Source organism: Lissotriton vulgaris, chromosome 9 (assembly GCF_964263255.1).
Source record: "Lissotriton vulgaris chromosome 9, aLisVul1.2, whole genome shotgun sequence".
In the NCBI taxonomy this organism is placed as follows: domain Eukaryota; kingdom Metazoa; phylum Chordata; class Amphibia; order Caudata; family Salamandridae; genus Lissotriton; species Lissotriton vulgaris.
Genome location: NC_141697.1, coordinates 1123826158 through 1123843254, shown reverse-complemented (window position 1 = coordinate 1123843254; position 17097 = coordinate 1123826158). Strand labels below are relative to the sequence as shown.

The following is a 17097-nucleotide window of genomic DNA, read 5'->3' as shown; positions in this document are numbered from 1 at the left end:
GAAGGTCGGTGCTGTGTCAATACTTTACACTAAAGTTCAAATATTTGTATTGGTTGTTTTCTTAAGAACCAAAACAAGAAGAGAAAGAACGGAAAGAACTGACATAAATATAAAAAAATAAAACATTGAGGGATGGAGTGATGACATTAATTTCCATACATTCAATAGGAAAATGTGCAATAACACACGTCTATACTGCAAATGTGTTGTGCCATTCTGGGATAGGGTGTTTGAATTCATATTTAGTTTATTTTCATGATCCCTTAAAAGGGGACTATCCAATACTTTATACTTTGAACCTTACGATAAGCCTGACTGCTCTGCGATAAGCTACCAAAGGGTGAGCACAGGTTATCTTATGAGTGTATCTTACTTATCCTTTCTGAGACAGTGAATTCTGTCTGGCTTCGAAGTGTCCTAGCCAGCCAGATACTGCTGTGTCTAACACCTATGTTTACACAAAAGACCTTGAGAAAGGTTAAAGCTTGCAACATACATTTATGATTGTACATCTATATTTGCATGACAGTGTTTATCATTCAAAGTTCAAAATGCATCGTTTTCGTGTATTTTTCTTTTGGCTGTTTTCCTCCTTTTGTGAACTTGTCATCACTAATCTGATTCTATGTATTTGTGTGGTTCAATGTTGTGTGACCTTCTCAATGAGGCAGTCATACAGTAATTCATAGGCTTAAACATAATGATAAAAATTCATGCTTGGCTAATGATAAGGGGAGCTTCTGTTTCTTCACAATGTGTAAGATTATGGAAAGATGTTAGATCTTAAAACAGTGTATCCGCTTAATTGAGATACTTCTTTTTTGTTGTGAGGTATGATCAACATAAAGAGGTAAGGTCAATTAAAACAAACCAAGTAAAAAGATATATTAATGAATTTTTGATGCTAACGGCTGAATCATCTTCTAAATATGTTTCTCTGAAACTTTAGCAACAGTGAAATTTCAGGCTCAATTAGCTGTCACTTGAACTGCCAAACAGGCTTTGGTTATAAATGTTAAATAACATGTTGCATGCATAGTTAGAAAGCATCAGGAATCACAGATCAACAGTGTGCAAAAAGGAAATGCCTCTGAATTCTGCTAATCTTTAAATTCTCCTAGGACGGAGCCAGAAATCTTATATTCGATCTACAAGTAAATGATTTCCCTGTGATTTGCTTTAAAATCAAAGAATTCTTGTTTGGCAATGTTGCAGTTTTGAAAACTGACAGGAATCAAATGACAATAATGGAGGCAAACTATTTTTTTTAAACCAGAGCATAGACAACACAGAACCATGATGTGTAATATTCTTTCATTCCACAGCATGTTCAGCCCTCTAAGCTTGGAGCCCATGTGTAGGAATTCATTAAAGGGAATACCAAATAGTTCTGTTTTAGACGTTAATGATAAAAGATACAATTTGTCAGTTGTTTAATTATTAATTAAGATGAGCCGTCAGTCACTAGCTTTTATTAAATTCCATATTCTACATGAATCCATGTACATTTTCATTACAAAGGTCATTAGTTACCTTCCTATTTCAGTAATTTCTTACTCTTGCAATTATTTTAAATCCATTAAGCTTAATGTTCCCTTAGAAGTTACTATCCATTAATTTGAAAGTGCTTCCATCAAAATATAATTGGAATTTTACATTGATACAGCTATTTTTGTCAGAAGCTCTGAGGATACGTTGACATTTCTGTAAAGCAATAACAGTGAACATTGACATAATGTTTTAGTAAAGTGCCTTTTTTTCAAATTTAGCTTGCAGATGACCAAGGATTGGTTTTGATGACAACTGTTGCCATGCCAGTGTTTAGTAAACAAAATGAGACCGTAAGTATTCAAAACTCATTTCACATCATATGCATTGTAATGCGTAGATCTTTGTTGCAGTTCTCCATGAAACATAATATGTAATTTCACAGGTATCTACATCTGAAATTTGAAGAAAGCCATCATTAAAAGGGAATAATGATTATAATAGAATGATTTGCCACATTTATGAGGAACATAATTCTATAATTAAATAATGCTATGGGATAATATAGCATTGTAGCCTGCTCACGAATGCTATAAAGGTTGCGTATTACTCTCACCTTGAGAGACAGATGGCATTTAACAACCTTTACAACCCAAAGCATAAGGGCTATAGTGCTATTTGAACATTCCACCCACTGAGGACAGAATCTTCAAATGTGAACAGAAAGAAACAAAATAGATACATTGGAACGTTGAAGACTCTCTTGGCCATTTTAAGACCTCTGCCCCTCAGTTGTTTTCATTGGAGCTCCCATCATTGTTATAATCAGGGCCACTGGAATTATGCAACAGTGGAGTGCCAAATTATGCGGCAGGGTTTATTAAATCATGTGTCACAAAAAGGCAAATTATGCAGCGTAATGCGGCATGTTTTGTGACAGTAGTACTCAATTATTTTGACATGTTACACTTATTAACACTGTTCATTAATAGAAGTGTAACACTCAAATTTAGCAAAAAGCAACGGAAAGGTGACAGTCAACTTTCGAAAAGGGCCTCCCACTGTGCGGCAACATGCGTTGCTGTGTTTTTAGTAACTTTTTAACAGTTTGAGATAGAAATAAATCATTTTTTTCTTAAACTATGCAGACTATCCGTCCGATAGTGGATTTTATGGCAAATGTGGCTAACCCATAATTAGGTGGAAAACGCAGAGGCCGCACAGTTGCATAATTTCAGTGCCCTAGTTATAGTGTACAGAGTTTGGCCAGAATCTGCAGATTACAAAGGTTTTGCTCTCATAACAAAAATGCTAAATGTGGCATTTTAATTTCAGGTGTATCCTTAAATTTCATAAAGGTTGCAAGAAGGTTAAGTTGCACATTGAGCATTTTGCCTGTGTACAATTCATTTTAGTTAGTGGAAACAATACTTTAATGGCAATTTTACCATTCCCAGGAGCAACTTACCAATTAAAGCAGAACAAATACACTGCACTGAAAATATGCGTGGATTTTAAGTAGGTACAGCTTTGTAATACTATGTTTTCTTTTTTCAACTGCAAACATTTAATCCTGGGTATCTGTTAGAAAATCAGTTTGGAAACGACATCAATCCTCATAAAAGTATTGGTAAAAAACAATCATCCACAATTGACGATCCAGATATGAAACTTTGTGTATTACATGGGATCATTGGGCCCGATTCACAGAACTACCTTAAGACAAAATCCTAAACTTGCTATCATTTTGGTATTCAGAGAAGGCACTTACTCATTTTGGTATTCGCAGAAGGCACTTACTCTATTTTTAGGTCTCCTAAATGCCTTCTGTGAATACCTAAAGTCTTAAAGTTAGGATTTTTCTCAGTTTAGGAGTAGTAAAGTTAGGACTCCTAACTTTAGGACTCCTAAAAGCCTTCTGTGAATACCAAAAGTCTTAAAATTTGTTTTTTTCTCAGTTTAGGAGTCCTAAAGTTAGGACTCCTAACTTTAGGACTCCTAAATGCCTTCTGTGAATACCGAAAATCTTAAAGTTAGGATTTTTCTCAGTTTAGGAGTCCTAAAGTTAGGTGTCCTAACTGTATTACCATAGGTATACCTCATGTGCACCCCCACCCGCACGAACACCCTGGGGGCCTGCAACGGGCTCCCAAAGACAAACCGCATGCCTTTCCATGGTGGAGTCTCTGCCATGGAAAGGCATTCCACCGCCATGATGCTAATATGGATGGCGGTGCCTGCAAGGCATGCCACCATATTCTTGGGCTTTTCCACCCGGATTGCCTACCGACGGACGGTCTTCCCGTCTGCCGGGGTCCCCCCGCCATCATAATGTGGCGGGAGGAAAAGTATTGCAGGCGGTAGATTTTAGTGGGCGGATCGCCACCGCCATATAGGCAGTGGCGATCCGCCCGCTCTCATAATGACCCCCTTAGACTCAACCACAGGGGATTATGGTCACGTAGTGCCTTTACAATGGTGCTTCCTCTTGGGACTCTCCCTATTAAAGCCCTAGACATAAAAATAAAGTCAATTAGTTACCCATATTCCCCCCTAACATAGGTAACATTTGTGAGATAGGTGGGGTCATTGGCATCACACGTGTTGATAAGTTCAAACATATTAACCATGGTTAAAAGAGCCTTAAGCTTTGTGGTCTAACTGCTGGGAAACACCCCTTGTAGAAGCTTTATCCAGGATAGCTAGCTCATTAGACTGATAAGTATGGCCAAGTTTAATGTTAAAATCACCACAGATCACAATATGAAACCCTGTGTTCAAGTGGGCTAATTAAATTTCGAGACCCAGAATAAAATTAGACAATGTGTTAATATTTGTGCACAAAGAGCTCATTATGAAAATTAGTAACTCCAAAGTAGAGCTCAAAATTAGCGCTTAATATGTAAATTAATAAATCAAAAGTAGGCCATTAATCCTCCCTTGGCTCTGCCAGACTGGGAAAGTGTTGTCTGGACCATAAATGCAACAAACCCATCCATGCTTACAGCTTCCGTAACCCAAGTCTCTTGCAAAAATATAATGTTGCGGCTCAAGGCAAGCACGGCTCAGCTATCATCATCCTTTTCATTAGATAACCCAGGAACGTTCCAAACAATATTTTTACCTGGTGGGTAGTGTCAACAGGGCTAACCAGGATCACAGTATCATTTTCAACAGCAGGGAGAGTAGGATGCGATAAACTTGCAGGGCGTTCTCCAAAGGGAGAACCACCAATTTCTGGAGAGGGAGGAATGGAGTGCAGTAGGTTTACATGGTCAACTCTCTTGGCATGTCCTTCAGGGTACCTTCCAAGGCCATGGTCATACGCTTGCAATGCACACACTGACTATATTTAGACAGTTCCTGAGCCAATCCACATCGGTCAGGCTCCCCAAAGAGACCCTGAACGAGATTCTTATAAAATGGTCTGGACTTGCTTTGTGCCCTGTGCACCCTGCAAGTTGTCTGCATTGGATGATTAAGTGACCAAGAACCTAAAGAAGTAGCCAAGGGGTTAGATCTTGACTTTACTGGCCTTATTCCTGCCTTGGGAAAAAGCCTCAATCAATTTTCCTGCTACTTTCGTGTTTCAAAACGCAACGATGACACAGTCATCCGAGAATCATTTTTGCATTTTCCCTACCCAACCAACCTTTCTGGCAACAAGCACTCTGTTAAATAGCTTATCTCGGCACCAAATGTTAGCATGAATACAGTGGGTAGATTTATGGACCCCACTACTCCAAGTCGAAGGGTTGGCACATATGCAAGTACAATAACGTAGGGGAAGGCCACAGGTTGAAGGTCACACCTAGAGGTAGTACCAGCGGCCCGACCTGAATGGCTACTAATGGTGGGAGTATTATTGCGTGCAGGACAGCGCCCCTCTCAGCATCCCTGCACCTGACTGGCTGATGTAGCATGGGATGCTGCATGGGATGCTGTTACTCACCTTTGCATATGCCTTCGTCAAGGACTAAGATCTTACTCAAGTTCCCAGCTTTGAACTGGAGGCTACCTTGCTGCACACTGTGTATAGGATTATCAGCATTTGTGCGATGGGTCCGGTACATCCTGGGTCCTGCCTTTGAGTGAGGCTAGTTAAATTCACCTCAATGGACTTTAGGCAGTCAAACGGTCCTATTAATTTAGCATCCAGAACCGCTTCTACCATTTTACCAAGTTAGTCCAACTTGCCCTCAGTGCTGTCCACAAGACTTCCACCACCATCCATTTGCAGACTTCCTCCCCTTAGAGCCCCAGGTAAGATCTAGAATTACTTGTTTTGCAGGTATTGCCTTTTTTTGTTTATGGTTTGGGAGTTAAGCTCGCTTAAGGGAAGTCTTGGTTGGGGGGCACTTGGGGGGACAAAACTAGAAGCGATTAGGCCTGTGCCTGTGACTGAATCCCAATGTTATTGGCCACAGAGGCAGCCTCTTCTGGATGGCTTATAGGGGCCAAACAGGATTAGGTGTTGTGTCTGCATCAACACAGGAGGCCAAGGGAGAGCCTTCTCTCTATACTCAAAATTTCTTTATTTATTACTTCCACTACCTTTTCAATGTAACCCTTGAGAGTAGTTGCCTTTCTTTTGGCTGATGAACCCCCTTTCTGGATTCTAACTTCTGCTTAGACATCCTTCCATGCCTCCTTCAGGGCACAAGAGTGCAAGCCACGTTAAGCAAATAGTACTTGATGCCAGGCTCTTCCTAAGTGGGCAACAGTATCCTGTGTGATGGACAGTAGCTGGGCAAATTACGCACATGAAAGCGATATATAGGAGGACAAGTTGCTTACTCCAAAAGGCTGATATTGGGGGGTTGGCCCAGCCTAGCCGGGCCGCTGACGGGCACAGGTGAGCCCGTCCTTGGCCCGGGGGAGGCTTTGAGTGCATTGATAAATTGCAGACCTGCCCCCATCCTAGAAACGATGCAGCACCTCCGGACACTGTGGATGGTGGTCCCTTTGCAGCAGACAAGCAGTGCTAGTGGAGTCTGGTTCACCTCACACTAACACAGGGCTCCAATGTTGCAGTAGAGCCGGGGCACATTTGAGCACTTTTGTATACGGTGGCCCAACCCTCTTCCTGGAACCTAAGCAGCGCCTCTGGGTGCTGTGGTTTGTGGTGATGGTGATTGCTTTCCAGGGGACAAGCAGTTTTAGTAGGAGTCTGGTCCCTCTACACTAACACAGAAGTCCTGCGCTGTGGGAGAGCCAAGGCATGATTTGAGTGCTTACTGAAGGGCAGCCCTGCCCCTTCCTGTAAATGATGTAGCGCCTCCAGGTGCTGTGGCATAGGGCGATCGTGGTCTCTTTCCAGGGGATAAGCAGCACTAGTAGGGGTCTGGTCCCACTGACACTAACACAGAAGTCCGCTATACTAAAATAATACATACAACATGAATAATGCATATGTCCTGAAGGTGCCTGCCAAATTGCCAAAAGTCCACTTGAAAGTCATTTTCCACGATCCAGGGTAACCCCAGGTGGCAGTATCTGCATGATGCCATCATGTCCCTTCAAACTGTAGAGACTGCTCTAATGAATGAGGAACTCCCCTATACTGCCTGGAAAAAGGCTATGAACAGGCATGTGAAGACAAACCTTGAGGGTCCAGTAAATGTGTATTGACTTTATTATTACAATTTAGCAGTATTGTGTTTATTTTGTGGCAGTATGTTGTGGAAAGTTACGTACATTTAATTGCATATGTAACAATTTTTTATTAAATATATATATATTTTTTTGGGGTTATACATATGTTAATATTGTAAAATATGTGTATTTTTATTTTAATGTTAGGTTTTGGTTGTAAGTTTTGCATGGGTAGATGATGGAAGTAAATAACTACATCTATTTTATGAATGTATTATGAAATAATTTTTAAGAATAACATAAGTGAAATAATATTGCATTTAATTAGTAATATTATTTGTAATAGTATGAAGTTTTTAATTTTCAGAAATGTTTTAATTTTATTGTTTGTTTACATTTTATATAATACATTTTTTTTTTTTTTATTAGTTTTTGTAGCCCTTTTATTTCTTTGTAATGCAGCACTACCTGTAGTGGGAATAATATCATTTTTTCTAACACTTTCCCTACTTTTGCACGGATTGGAGTGGGAATAGTAAATGTTACCCCTCCACAATTGAGCACTTTCCCTACATTGCACTGGCTGGAGTGGGAATAGTACATTTTAGCCCTCTGCAATTCAACACTTTCCCTATCGTTGTGTGTAGTGGACATTTTAATATTTTTTTGTTAATTAATAATTTTATTGTTCTGTTACTTGTAGTGGGAATAGTCAATTGCAGTATTTTATATATATTTTATGCAATTTCATTTTTATTCTAATTAGAGGAGTACATATTATTTTTGTGTGATTTGAAATTGATTGTAACTGTTGTGTTGTGTTAGGTGGCAGTACTTATTTTTATATTTCTTTAGTTTAAAAATGTTTTTTAATGTAGTGGGAATTTTAAACATATTTGTGTTCAATATCTTATTTTATGTTGTTATAATTTTTATAAGTGTTTGATTTATTATATTAATATTATTTATAATTTGTAATCTTTTTTGTTTGTCATTTATTTCTAATCAAATTGTAAGAAATATTTGTTTACATTTTATTTAAAATAAATTTGATTTTCTTTTTATAACATTTTACTTTTTTGGTGTATTTAAATATGTATACATATATGTTTTATATTATATTATTTCCGATATTTTAAAATGATAATATTATTTAAAATATTAGCTTATTTATTTGTTTTAGGTGTGTGTATATAAATATATATATATTCAGTTAAAAAACATAGGTTTCAGGCAGGTTATGGTTAGGAATTATCAATTCAAAATCCTTTGAAATTCACTAAAAAAAATATACGTTTCGAGCAGGTTATAGTTAGGAATTATCATGTAAAAATCCTTAGAAATTCACAGAAAAAAACATAGGTTTCAGGGGTGTTATAGTTAGCTGGACATTTCACTCATACACTGCTGATGATGTCACATAAGACATCATTCATGACATGGTCAGTGACATCAGTGATGACATCTCCAATGACATCCCTGATGACATCACTGATGTCATCACTGGGGCTTTCCTTTTATCAGGCGCTTAAAACTCAGATAGTAAGACTAGCGTGGGCAGGCAAACAACCCCATATTCAATGGGACACTCTCACACTGTCATTCTATAATGGAGGGTTTGTGGCACCAGATATGGAGCTGTTCTATTTGTGCGCCCAGGCGCATCATTCCACATCTGACAGTGGAACAGGGTTATGTAATCCTCATTCCCCCATCATCATACTTGGGGTTCTTATCACCCTCAACCGCGTTGGCAACCTCCACGGTCGCCTGTACATCTGATGTCTGGCATAGACTGGCCAGAAGACTAGGAAAACTGTTGCTGTAATCCCTGCTTATTCCACTTCCTTATCATCCACTGGTGCCGGTCACACACGAGAATGCCTGCAGAAATTACTCCAGAAACGCAGATTTCAACACTGGGGTGATCTTTATCGAGAGGTCTCCATTGTGACCAGTGCTGATTTTCTTAGGGCGGGCACCATCCTGATTAGACATCTTTCTGTACATTAGATTGTGATATGGGGTCGATTACGATGTTGTGTGGAAACTCTTCCGACCGAATCGGTTTTAGAATCGTTTCCGACCGAATCGGGTTCTGCGAGTCCGACCGAACGATAATGGTGCTTCCGGACATCGTTCAGTAGGACTCGCTTTGACTTCAATGGGGGCCTGTAATCCCAACGAGAACACAGGCTCCCATTGACAAAAGAGGTGGTTAGGGAAAACCTTGCACCCTGTGGTGGGCGCCCCATGTCGCCTGCCACACAATGCATGCATGGGAACGGGGGACCCATGTGTACCCCCACAGGCTCAATCTGGATGGCCTCAGGTGAAAGGGGGCCTGCTACAGGCAACCAAAGTCAAATTCCGACAACCGATCCCTGTCGGCACAACCGATTTGGAAAGGCTGTCTGAATCTAACATCCTAATCGCTCGACTGGAAACAGAGGCCACAGACTGCTACAATTTGGCTCTGACCGACTTGGTTACTCCCAATGCCTTTCGGAACCAAGTCGGATAGTTCAAATGCTTACCAGCCATCATAATCGGTTGTTGAGAAAAGTGTTCGAGTTGATGGAAAGGCAGGTTCCGATTCAGATTCGGACTAATCGAAAGCCGTTCGGAGCCTTTCCAAACAACATCATAATCGACCCCATAATGTTAAAGCTGCCTTCCAGGAGTTCCCTCTTGAACCTCCTAGTTTGGATACCCTATGTTTCAGGCTGAAACTCCACGTCATCTAATTTACCTTTTATATTGCATAACACAAAACTGAGGCACCATACAATTCGGGACAGGTGCGAGCCCAGTGGGAAGTGGATGCATGGACTATCCTTACCGACGATCAATGGAAATACTGCTATTGGACAAACAGGGAGGATTATTGTTAGTAGTAGGCTCTGTATTATCCACTATAAGTTTCTCCACAGAGTATACTATACCCATCCTAGACTTTACCACTACCGGCTTCGCCCTGATGACAAATGCTCCAGATGTGGCATGATTGGGGTGGATATTCTTCTTCTTGCATGGGTATTTGGACCAATACAAGCTTTCTGGGGTGAGGTTTCCACAGCACTCTCTGCCATTATAGGTCAGGATCTGATGCTCACCCCTCTCTTGGCTCTCTTGGGGCACACAGGGAGGTCAAGGCAAGCTTCAGGAAATATGTGGTGCTTGCCCTCATCCTGGTGAAAGAGAAGAGTTGCCTATCGCTCAGGGTGGGGGAGCGTGCTGAAGTTCAAGGACTCGCTCTCTAACCTTATTTATTGTAATGACCAACTGTCCTTGTATGCAGAACTAATGCCACCTTGTTCTTGACTCATAGACATATGGGACCCGTTACATAGTAATCTGTTAATCCATCCTCAGGATGCCGGAGATGGGATGGTGGTGGCAACTTGCCAACTGAACTGATACCATGTGACCACTATCACTATGTGTCTGTGTATGTTATGTTATGTTAAAAGAATTTATATAGGGCATATACACCAATTGGTTTCATGGTGCTTAAAGAGGAAGTGAACTACCGCTCATGGTATCAATCATTCGTAGGCCTGAGAGAACAGCCAGGTTTTTAATTTTCTACTAAAATACGAGTAACATGGAGAAGATCTAATATTGAGAGGGTGTGCATTCCAGAAAGAGGGTGCTAATACCGCAAAGAGGAATCCACCAATTCTTTTCTGCTTAAAAGAGGGGGTGGCTAATAGGGACAGGTTAGAGGACCGAAGGGCTCGGGCACAAACATACTTCTGGATAAGAATGGAGATAAATTCTGGGCATATGCCATGGAGTGATTTGAATATCAGGCATCCAACCTTGTATGCACAGCGTTGGGTTACTGGAAGCCAGTGCAGTTTATAGTGCTATCTTGGCTGGTGATAGATAAGTCTTGCTATCTGACTCTGTACTATACACAGTCTTCTCATCAAGTACCCAGGAAGGCCAAAGTAAGTGGAGTTGTTGTAATCAAGGTATGAGATTACCAGAGCAAACACAAGGAGATGATGGACGGAGTGCTGAAACTTTTCAGACACTCACTCCCAGTCACAGATCTGGGTTGAATCCATCATCATTCTTTAGCTCACTTCGCCAACTCAGTTCAGACCCAGCTGTATGCAGCGAAGACCTGACTTGGCATTTCAGGCTGGACTGTTCCCATGAGGCACAGGGTCAAGACTGATTTGACTGTGAGCGATCGTCCAAAATGGACAACAGCCATTGAACAACGGCTTCCTGAACCCCTGTATCCTTGACAGGGTCCACCAGAATGCTTTAGTCGACCATGTCAAAGACCGCAGAGAGATCAAGGAGCACTAATGCTTGGGTGGTACCTTTATCCGTCTCCTTCTTTATTTCATCCAATACACTCAGAATTACCATCTCAGTAGAGTGAAAGGGCCGAAAGCCTGCTTGGCATGAATGTAAGAAGTGAGTTTGTTCTACGAGGGAGCAAAGGCTGTTGGCCACGTGGGCTTCTAGTACTTTGGCCAGGTAAGGAAGTAATGAGATGGGAAGATAATTCGAGGGGACTGAGAGATCGGCACCAGTTTTCTAAATCAAAGGGACTAACACAGCTTCCTCAAAGAATCTGGGGACCAAGTTCTGGTTAAGTGAGCCATTTCGAAGAGATATGGCAGGCTCGGGACATGCTAAAAAGATTTCTCTTAAAATATGTGGGGGGCAACTGTCAGCCGGAGAGCCTGATTTCACTTTGGTTAACAGGTCTGAGAAGGATTCCTTGCTAATAGCAGGAAACTGGTGTAACGAGTAAGGATTCCTGGGCGTTACGTCCTGTTTATCAGAGGATGGGTTATCCGGAATTCTAGCTTTGATGAAGCTGATTTTATTGAGGAAAAACTATTCAGGGAATCATACAGTTCCTGAGTAGGGGCTAGTTTAGCAGCAATTCTGTCAGGGTTGGACAGCTTTTTCACAATCGCAAATATATCTTTAGATTTATTTGTAGAATTCAGAATCTTATTCAAGAAATAAGCTGCTTTAGTTTGGAGAATAGATTTTTTATTGTATTTAAGTTGAGGACTGTAATTCCATCTCCAAGTGTGTTCTGCCAATTTCTGAATTTTCAAGTCATCAGAGAACCATCTCTGTGTATCATGACTCCAAGCCATGTCAACTTTCCTCAGGGTGGCAAAGGTGTTGCCGGCATCTGTTAGCCGAGATCTAATGTTTTCTTCACTTATATTAACCACATGACTGCTAAGGCAATTCCCCTTGAGTGCTGTTACTCCAGATTTCCCATTGTTCATGACGAGCTCAGCTCGTCATGAGCACACGACCAGTGTACTGCATGACGAGCTGAGCTCGTCATGAGCAGCGAAGGGGTTAATAGAGTTCTGATGTATGGGTGGGGTTGATTGCAACGAGTTACACAAGGCACTGATATTGATATGGTTCCAAGCCTGTGTCGTCAGACTCGTTTCAACTGAGGTTTTAGTTCTGATAAAATTGTTAAGCGAGAACGCAAGAAGAAATGATCGGACCAAGTACAGGGGGATACCATCAGATTGGACACTGTAAGATTGGTATTCCAAATTTGGTTGAGAATATGACCTTTTATATGGGTAAGTGTAGTCACATGTTGTGTGAAGTTTAGCCCATTAAGAAGGTTGGTCATTTCTGTTGAGGTTGGGCCGTCTGATTCGTTATTGTCCCAATAGTCAAAGTCCCCAATTAACAGTATTTTGACATGATGAATTACCAGGTGGGACATTTGTTTTGCCAAAGATTGGGGGAAAAGAGCAATATTATAAGGGGGTCTGTACAGCAATATATAAATCAAGAAGGTTGAAGGGGAATCAAGTTTGAGGACTAACCAGTCCACCAAGGTAATGTCTGTTGCTTTTAGGGTAGTGAATTTCAACTCATGGTGAATTATGGCCGCTACACCCCCCAATTTTCCATGAAGGCCGATTTGCTTGGATAATATGATAGTTGCTGGGAAGAGCAACGAGGATGTCCGAGATGGGCTCTTGGGTAAACCATTTTCAGTAAGTAGGAGTATATCTGGTTTGATGGAGTCTAAGAGGTGAAATGTTTATAATTGATGTTTCACAATGAGTGTTAAGCTATATCAGAGTTAGGTCTTGAGCCCCATGTTCATGTGTTTATTTATTCTGTGTGGTGTTACTCATATGGAGAGGTAAGTTAAGTTCCGGCCAATTATTCCTGGGGTTCATAATCCCCAGGTCGGTGAACCTAGCTTGAGTCTCAGGGTTAAGTGGATAGTTGTTAGAGTATTGTTGTTTAAGTTGAGATGCAGAGTAAGTTATGAATTGGGGATGGTGGCTCGCCCCTCGCTATGGACAGGCGCGGACGGGCACAGACGGGCTTGCCTTTGATGCGCTGCCAGCGCACCCACACTGCAACCAGCATTAATTGTCCGGGAGCAGCTAGATGCCCCCCCCCCCACCGTGATTGGCTTCCCCTGATAGAGCTTGAAGGAAGAATGCGAATGGCGTTAGGGGCCGATGGAAACAGATAGAAGCGGATATGCAAGTCTAAAAAGGGTGAGCAAATCAAATTCAAAGCACTTCAATACACTATTGTGCGATTATAAAAAGAATTTAAAACATGTTTGAAACACAAGCAACATTTAAATGAGCAATGCTCAAAGGGACAGCGTTATCTCTAGTTCCTGCCCCCGTACTGCAACCAGCATCAAATGTCCAGGAGCAGCTAGATGGCCCCGGTCTAGGGTGACCAACTGGCATTGGTGCAAATTCAGGACAGTGAGTGTAAAAATTCAGGACAAAGGGTCAAAATTCAGGACACAAATTCAGGACAGGAGGTCAAAATTCAGGACAAAACTTCAGGACAATTGGATAAGTTTTACAGACACATCAGAGGTCGCGCAATGGTATATAAGTAAGCCCAGCCATATCCAAACATATTCAACCATTTGCAAACCTATCCATCATGTATCCTCCCATCTATCCTTTCAGTCATCCATCCCTTCTTTCATCCTTTATCCATCCATCCACCCTTTCACCCTAGCCATCTGTACACTCATCCATCCACTCTTCTACCCATCCATCCATTCACTCATCCATCCAGCCATTTACCCTTTCACCCATCCAGCCATCCTTTCTCTTACTCATCCATCCACCCAGTCACTCATCCTTCCACCCATCCACTCTTTCAGTCATCCACCATCCTCCCTTCCTCTCTCCATCGTCCCTTTCACTTAGCAATCCTTCCTTCCATCCATCCACCCACCCACCCATCCATCTACTCGTCCACTCATGAATCCATCCATTGACCCTTCACTCATCCATCCTTTCTCTCCATCCATGTATCCTTTTACTCCTTCACTCATCTATTCATCCTTTAGTCCATCTACCCTCCTTTTCACTCACCCATCCTTACATCCATCCTTTCACTCATCTGTCCATCCATTCACCTTTGCACTTATCAATTCATCAATCCATCCATCATTTCACTCATCCATCCATCCATCCACCCACCCACCCACCTTTTCACTCATCCATCCTTTCACTCATACATCCACCCTTTTACCCATCCAGCTACCCTTCCACCCATACATCCAGCTATTTACCTTTTCTCCCTTCCATCCTTCCACCACTCACTCATCAACCCATCCATCCTCTTTTATTATCCATCTATTCAATCTTTCATTCATCCATGCACCCTTTCACGAATTCATCCAGCCATCCACCCATCCCTTCACTTACTCACTCGCCCACCTTTTCATATTCATTTTGAGCTTAGCCTTTTTGAGCTGCAGACGCCATTCCTGGACTGGGACAGAAGCCACCCAGGGCAGAGACAGGATCCACCACAGGTGGGGGGCAGGGGGAGGGACAGGAGCCATCACTGGGGGAGGGGGTGGGAAGGAGGGGGACCAGGATCCACCAGGGTGGGCACAGGGGTGGGCATGCAGTATCCTAGTATCATCTTGGTCTCTTCCAGGGTGGGGTAGGGCTCCTCACTCCCTCCTGGACAAGACAATGAGAAGTCAGTCTCTCTTTCCAAAATGTTACTTTTACCAGCCCCCACTGTGATGTACAGTACTTAAAAGGAGATACTCCGAGAGAACTGATTTAACTGATTGTCCTCCTTACTTTGTTAATCAGTGTGGGTGCGATTGTGCCATTTCTTTATTTTATTGCATTAAAGACTGCACGTTTGAAGAATCGAGGTTTGTTTACAATTTAGTGACAGTTATTAAGCTCTGTGCTGTGATGAGAACCATGTGCTGCCTCTGTGTAATCCAGACCGGTTGTAGAATGTTTGGGGCCCTGGGCAGAAAGGGAATGTCTCACACACGTCCACTGCACTCACTCCTCAGGCTCTGAGAGACTTACAGTAGTGGCAGCAGGTCTTCCTGCACCCTTCAGAAGGAGATGCTATTGGCTATGTAAAACGTCCGCCCAGTCTCCCTTAACCGGGGTCATCTTCCCTCTACACGTAAGAGCCAGGTTTGGAGAGTGCTCCTACAACTGTGAATGAATGGGAGGACTTTGAATTTAACTGCCTTTGTACAAGGTGGCCTCTACTGGGCTCCGCCTGGTTGTAGTTTGCTTTCAAATTGGCGGATGACCTCCAACAGAGACTACACAGTTCCAAAAGGGACCTGGGAGTCTGCACATTGACATTTTATTTCCTCCTGCTATTAGTACAGATGTCCCTATGAATGTGCTGGGTGAGGGGAGAGTCGAGGGGCTGACCATTACCCCTTGAAGTGTCTACTCTGCAGGTGACATAGAGCTGCTTGCTCCGCACCCTCTTCATCCCTGTTGAACCGGACCCCTCGTCTGGAGCTACTACCGATCTCAGCCTCATGAACCAGCTGAAACCGTCCACAGTTGTTCATAACTCATGAACACCCAGATTATGCAGCCAACCAGTGTGCGCACACCGTTAGATTGAAAGAACCCATACTTTCCCCCAGGGGCTCGGCACAAACAGGGCAAGGAAATCTTCTCCCCTGCACAGTACATCGTCCACTGACCCAGAACATATGCAGCACGGATAGCAGAAATACAAACTTCCTCAGAAAAAGCACATGAAAAGCAACAGGAAGAACAACTTTGCTCACACACAGAACACACCCAGTATATCAATCAACAATGCAATCTTCTTTCAGTCTCAAAAAATGTCTTGTTTAGAAAAAAAGTGTAAATGCATTTTTGCCAAGCAATTTTCGTGTGAATAAATGTGCACTATCCACACCTGAATTATGAAAGGAAATTTGCAATACAAATACAAATTGCAGATACAAGACGCATTCAGGGCTGTTTGCATCTCAATAGATGCCCCTGCTCCTGAAGCTACAGCCCCTCCCTCTCAGCCACCTTCAAGCACCTCTTAACAGCTCATCAAGGGTTGGAGGTGTGAGGGGTGGGGGCTGCAGCTTCGAGAGCAGGGGCATCTATTCAGATGCAAACAGCCCCGAATGCGTCATGTCAAGTCAAGAAGGGATGTGAGTGGAAGCTGTGCCTGCTTTAGGGATGTGCGACCGTGCCCGGTTAAAATTACGGACAAATGGCGTCCGTTAAAGAATCCTTCACGGACAACGGACAGACGGCCGAAATTACGGACTGTCCGTGAAATTTACGGACGGTTGGTCACCCTACCCCGGTCCCACCCACGGTGATTGGTTGCCCCTCATATAGATTAAAGGAAGAATGCGACTGGCGTTAGGGGCTGAGGGAAATAGATAGAATGTGGATATGGAAGTCTCAAAAGGGTGAGCAAATCAAAGTCAATCTGCACTTAAATAAACTATTGTGTGATTATAAAAACAATTTAAAACATGTTTAAAACACAGGCAACATTTAAATGAGCAATGTTCAAAGCGGCAGCGTTACCTCTAGTTCCCGCTCCCGCACTGCAACCAGCATTAAATGTCAGGGAGCAGCTAGATGACCCAGCCCCCCCACCATGATTGGCTGCTCCTGATAGATCTTAAAGGAAGAATGCGACCGGCGTTATGGGCTGAGGGAAACAGATAGAATGGATATG

General features: G+C 42.4%; 1 protein-coding gene across 2 annotated transcripts in view; it reads left to right on the top strand.

The window, feature by feature from the left end:
* CACNA2D3 (calcium voltage-gated channel auxiliary subunit alpha2delta 3) overlaps positions 1-17097 on the top strand; it is a 2559454-nt gene that overhangs the window by 1486992 nt on the left and 1055365 nt on the right. For both annotated transcript variants that reach the window (XM_086939135.1, XM_086939136.1), the window contains exon 15: positions 1770-1841. In XM_086939135.1, coding sequence (XP_086795261.1) covers positions 1770-1841 — 72 coding nt within the window. The remainder of the gene's footprint in view (positions 1-1769; positions 1842-17097) is intronic.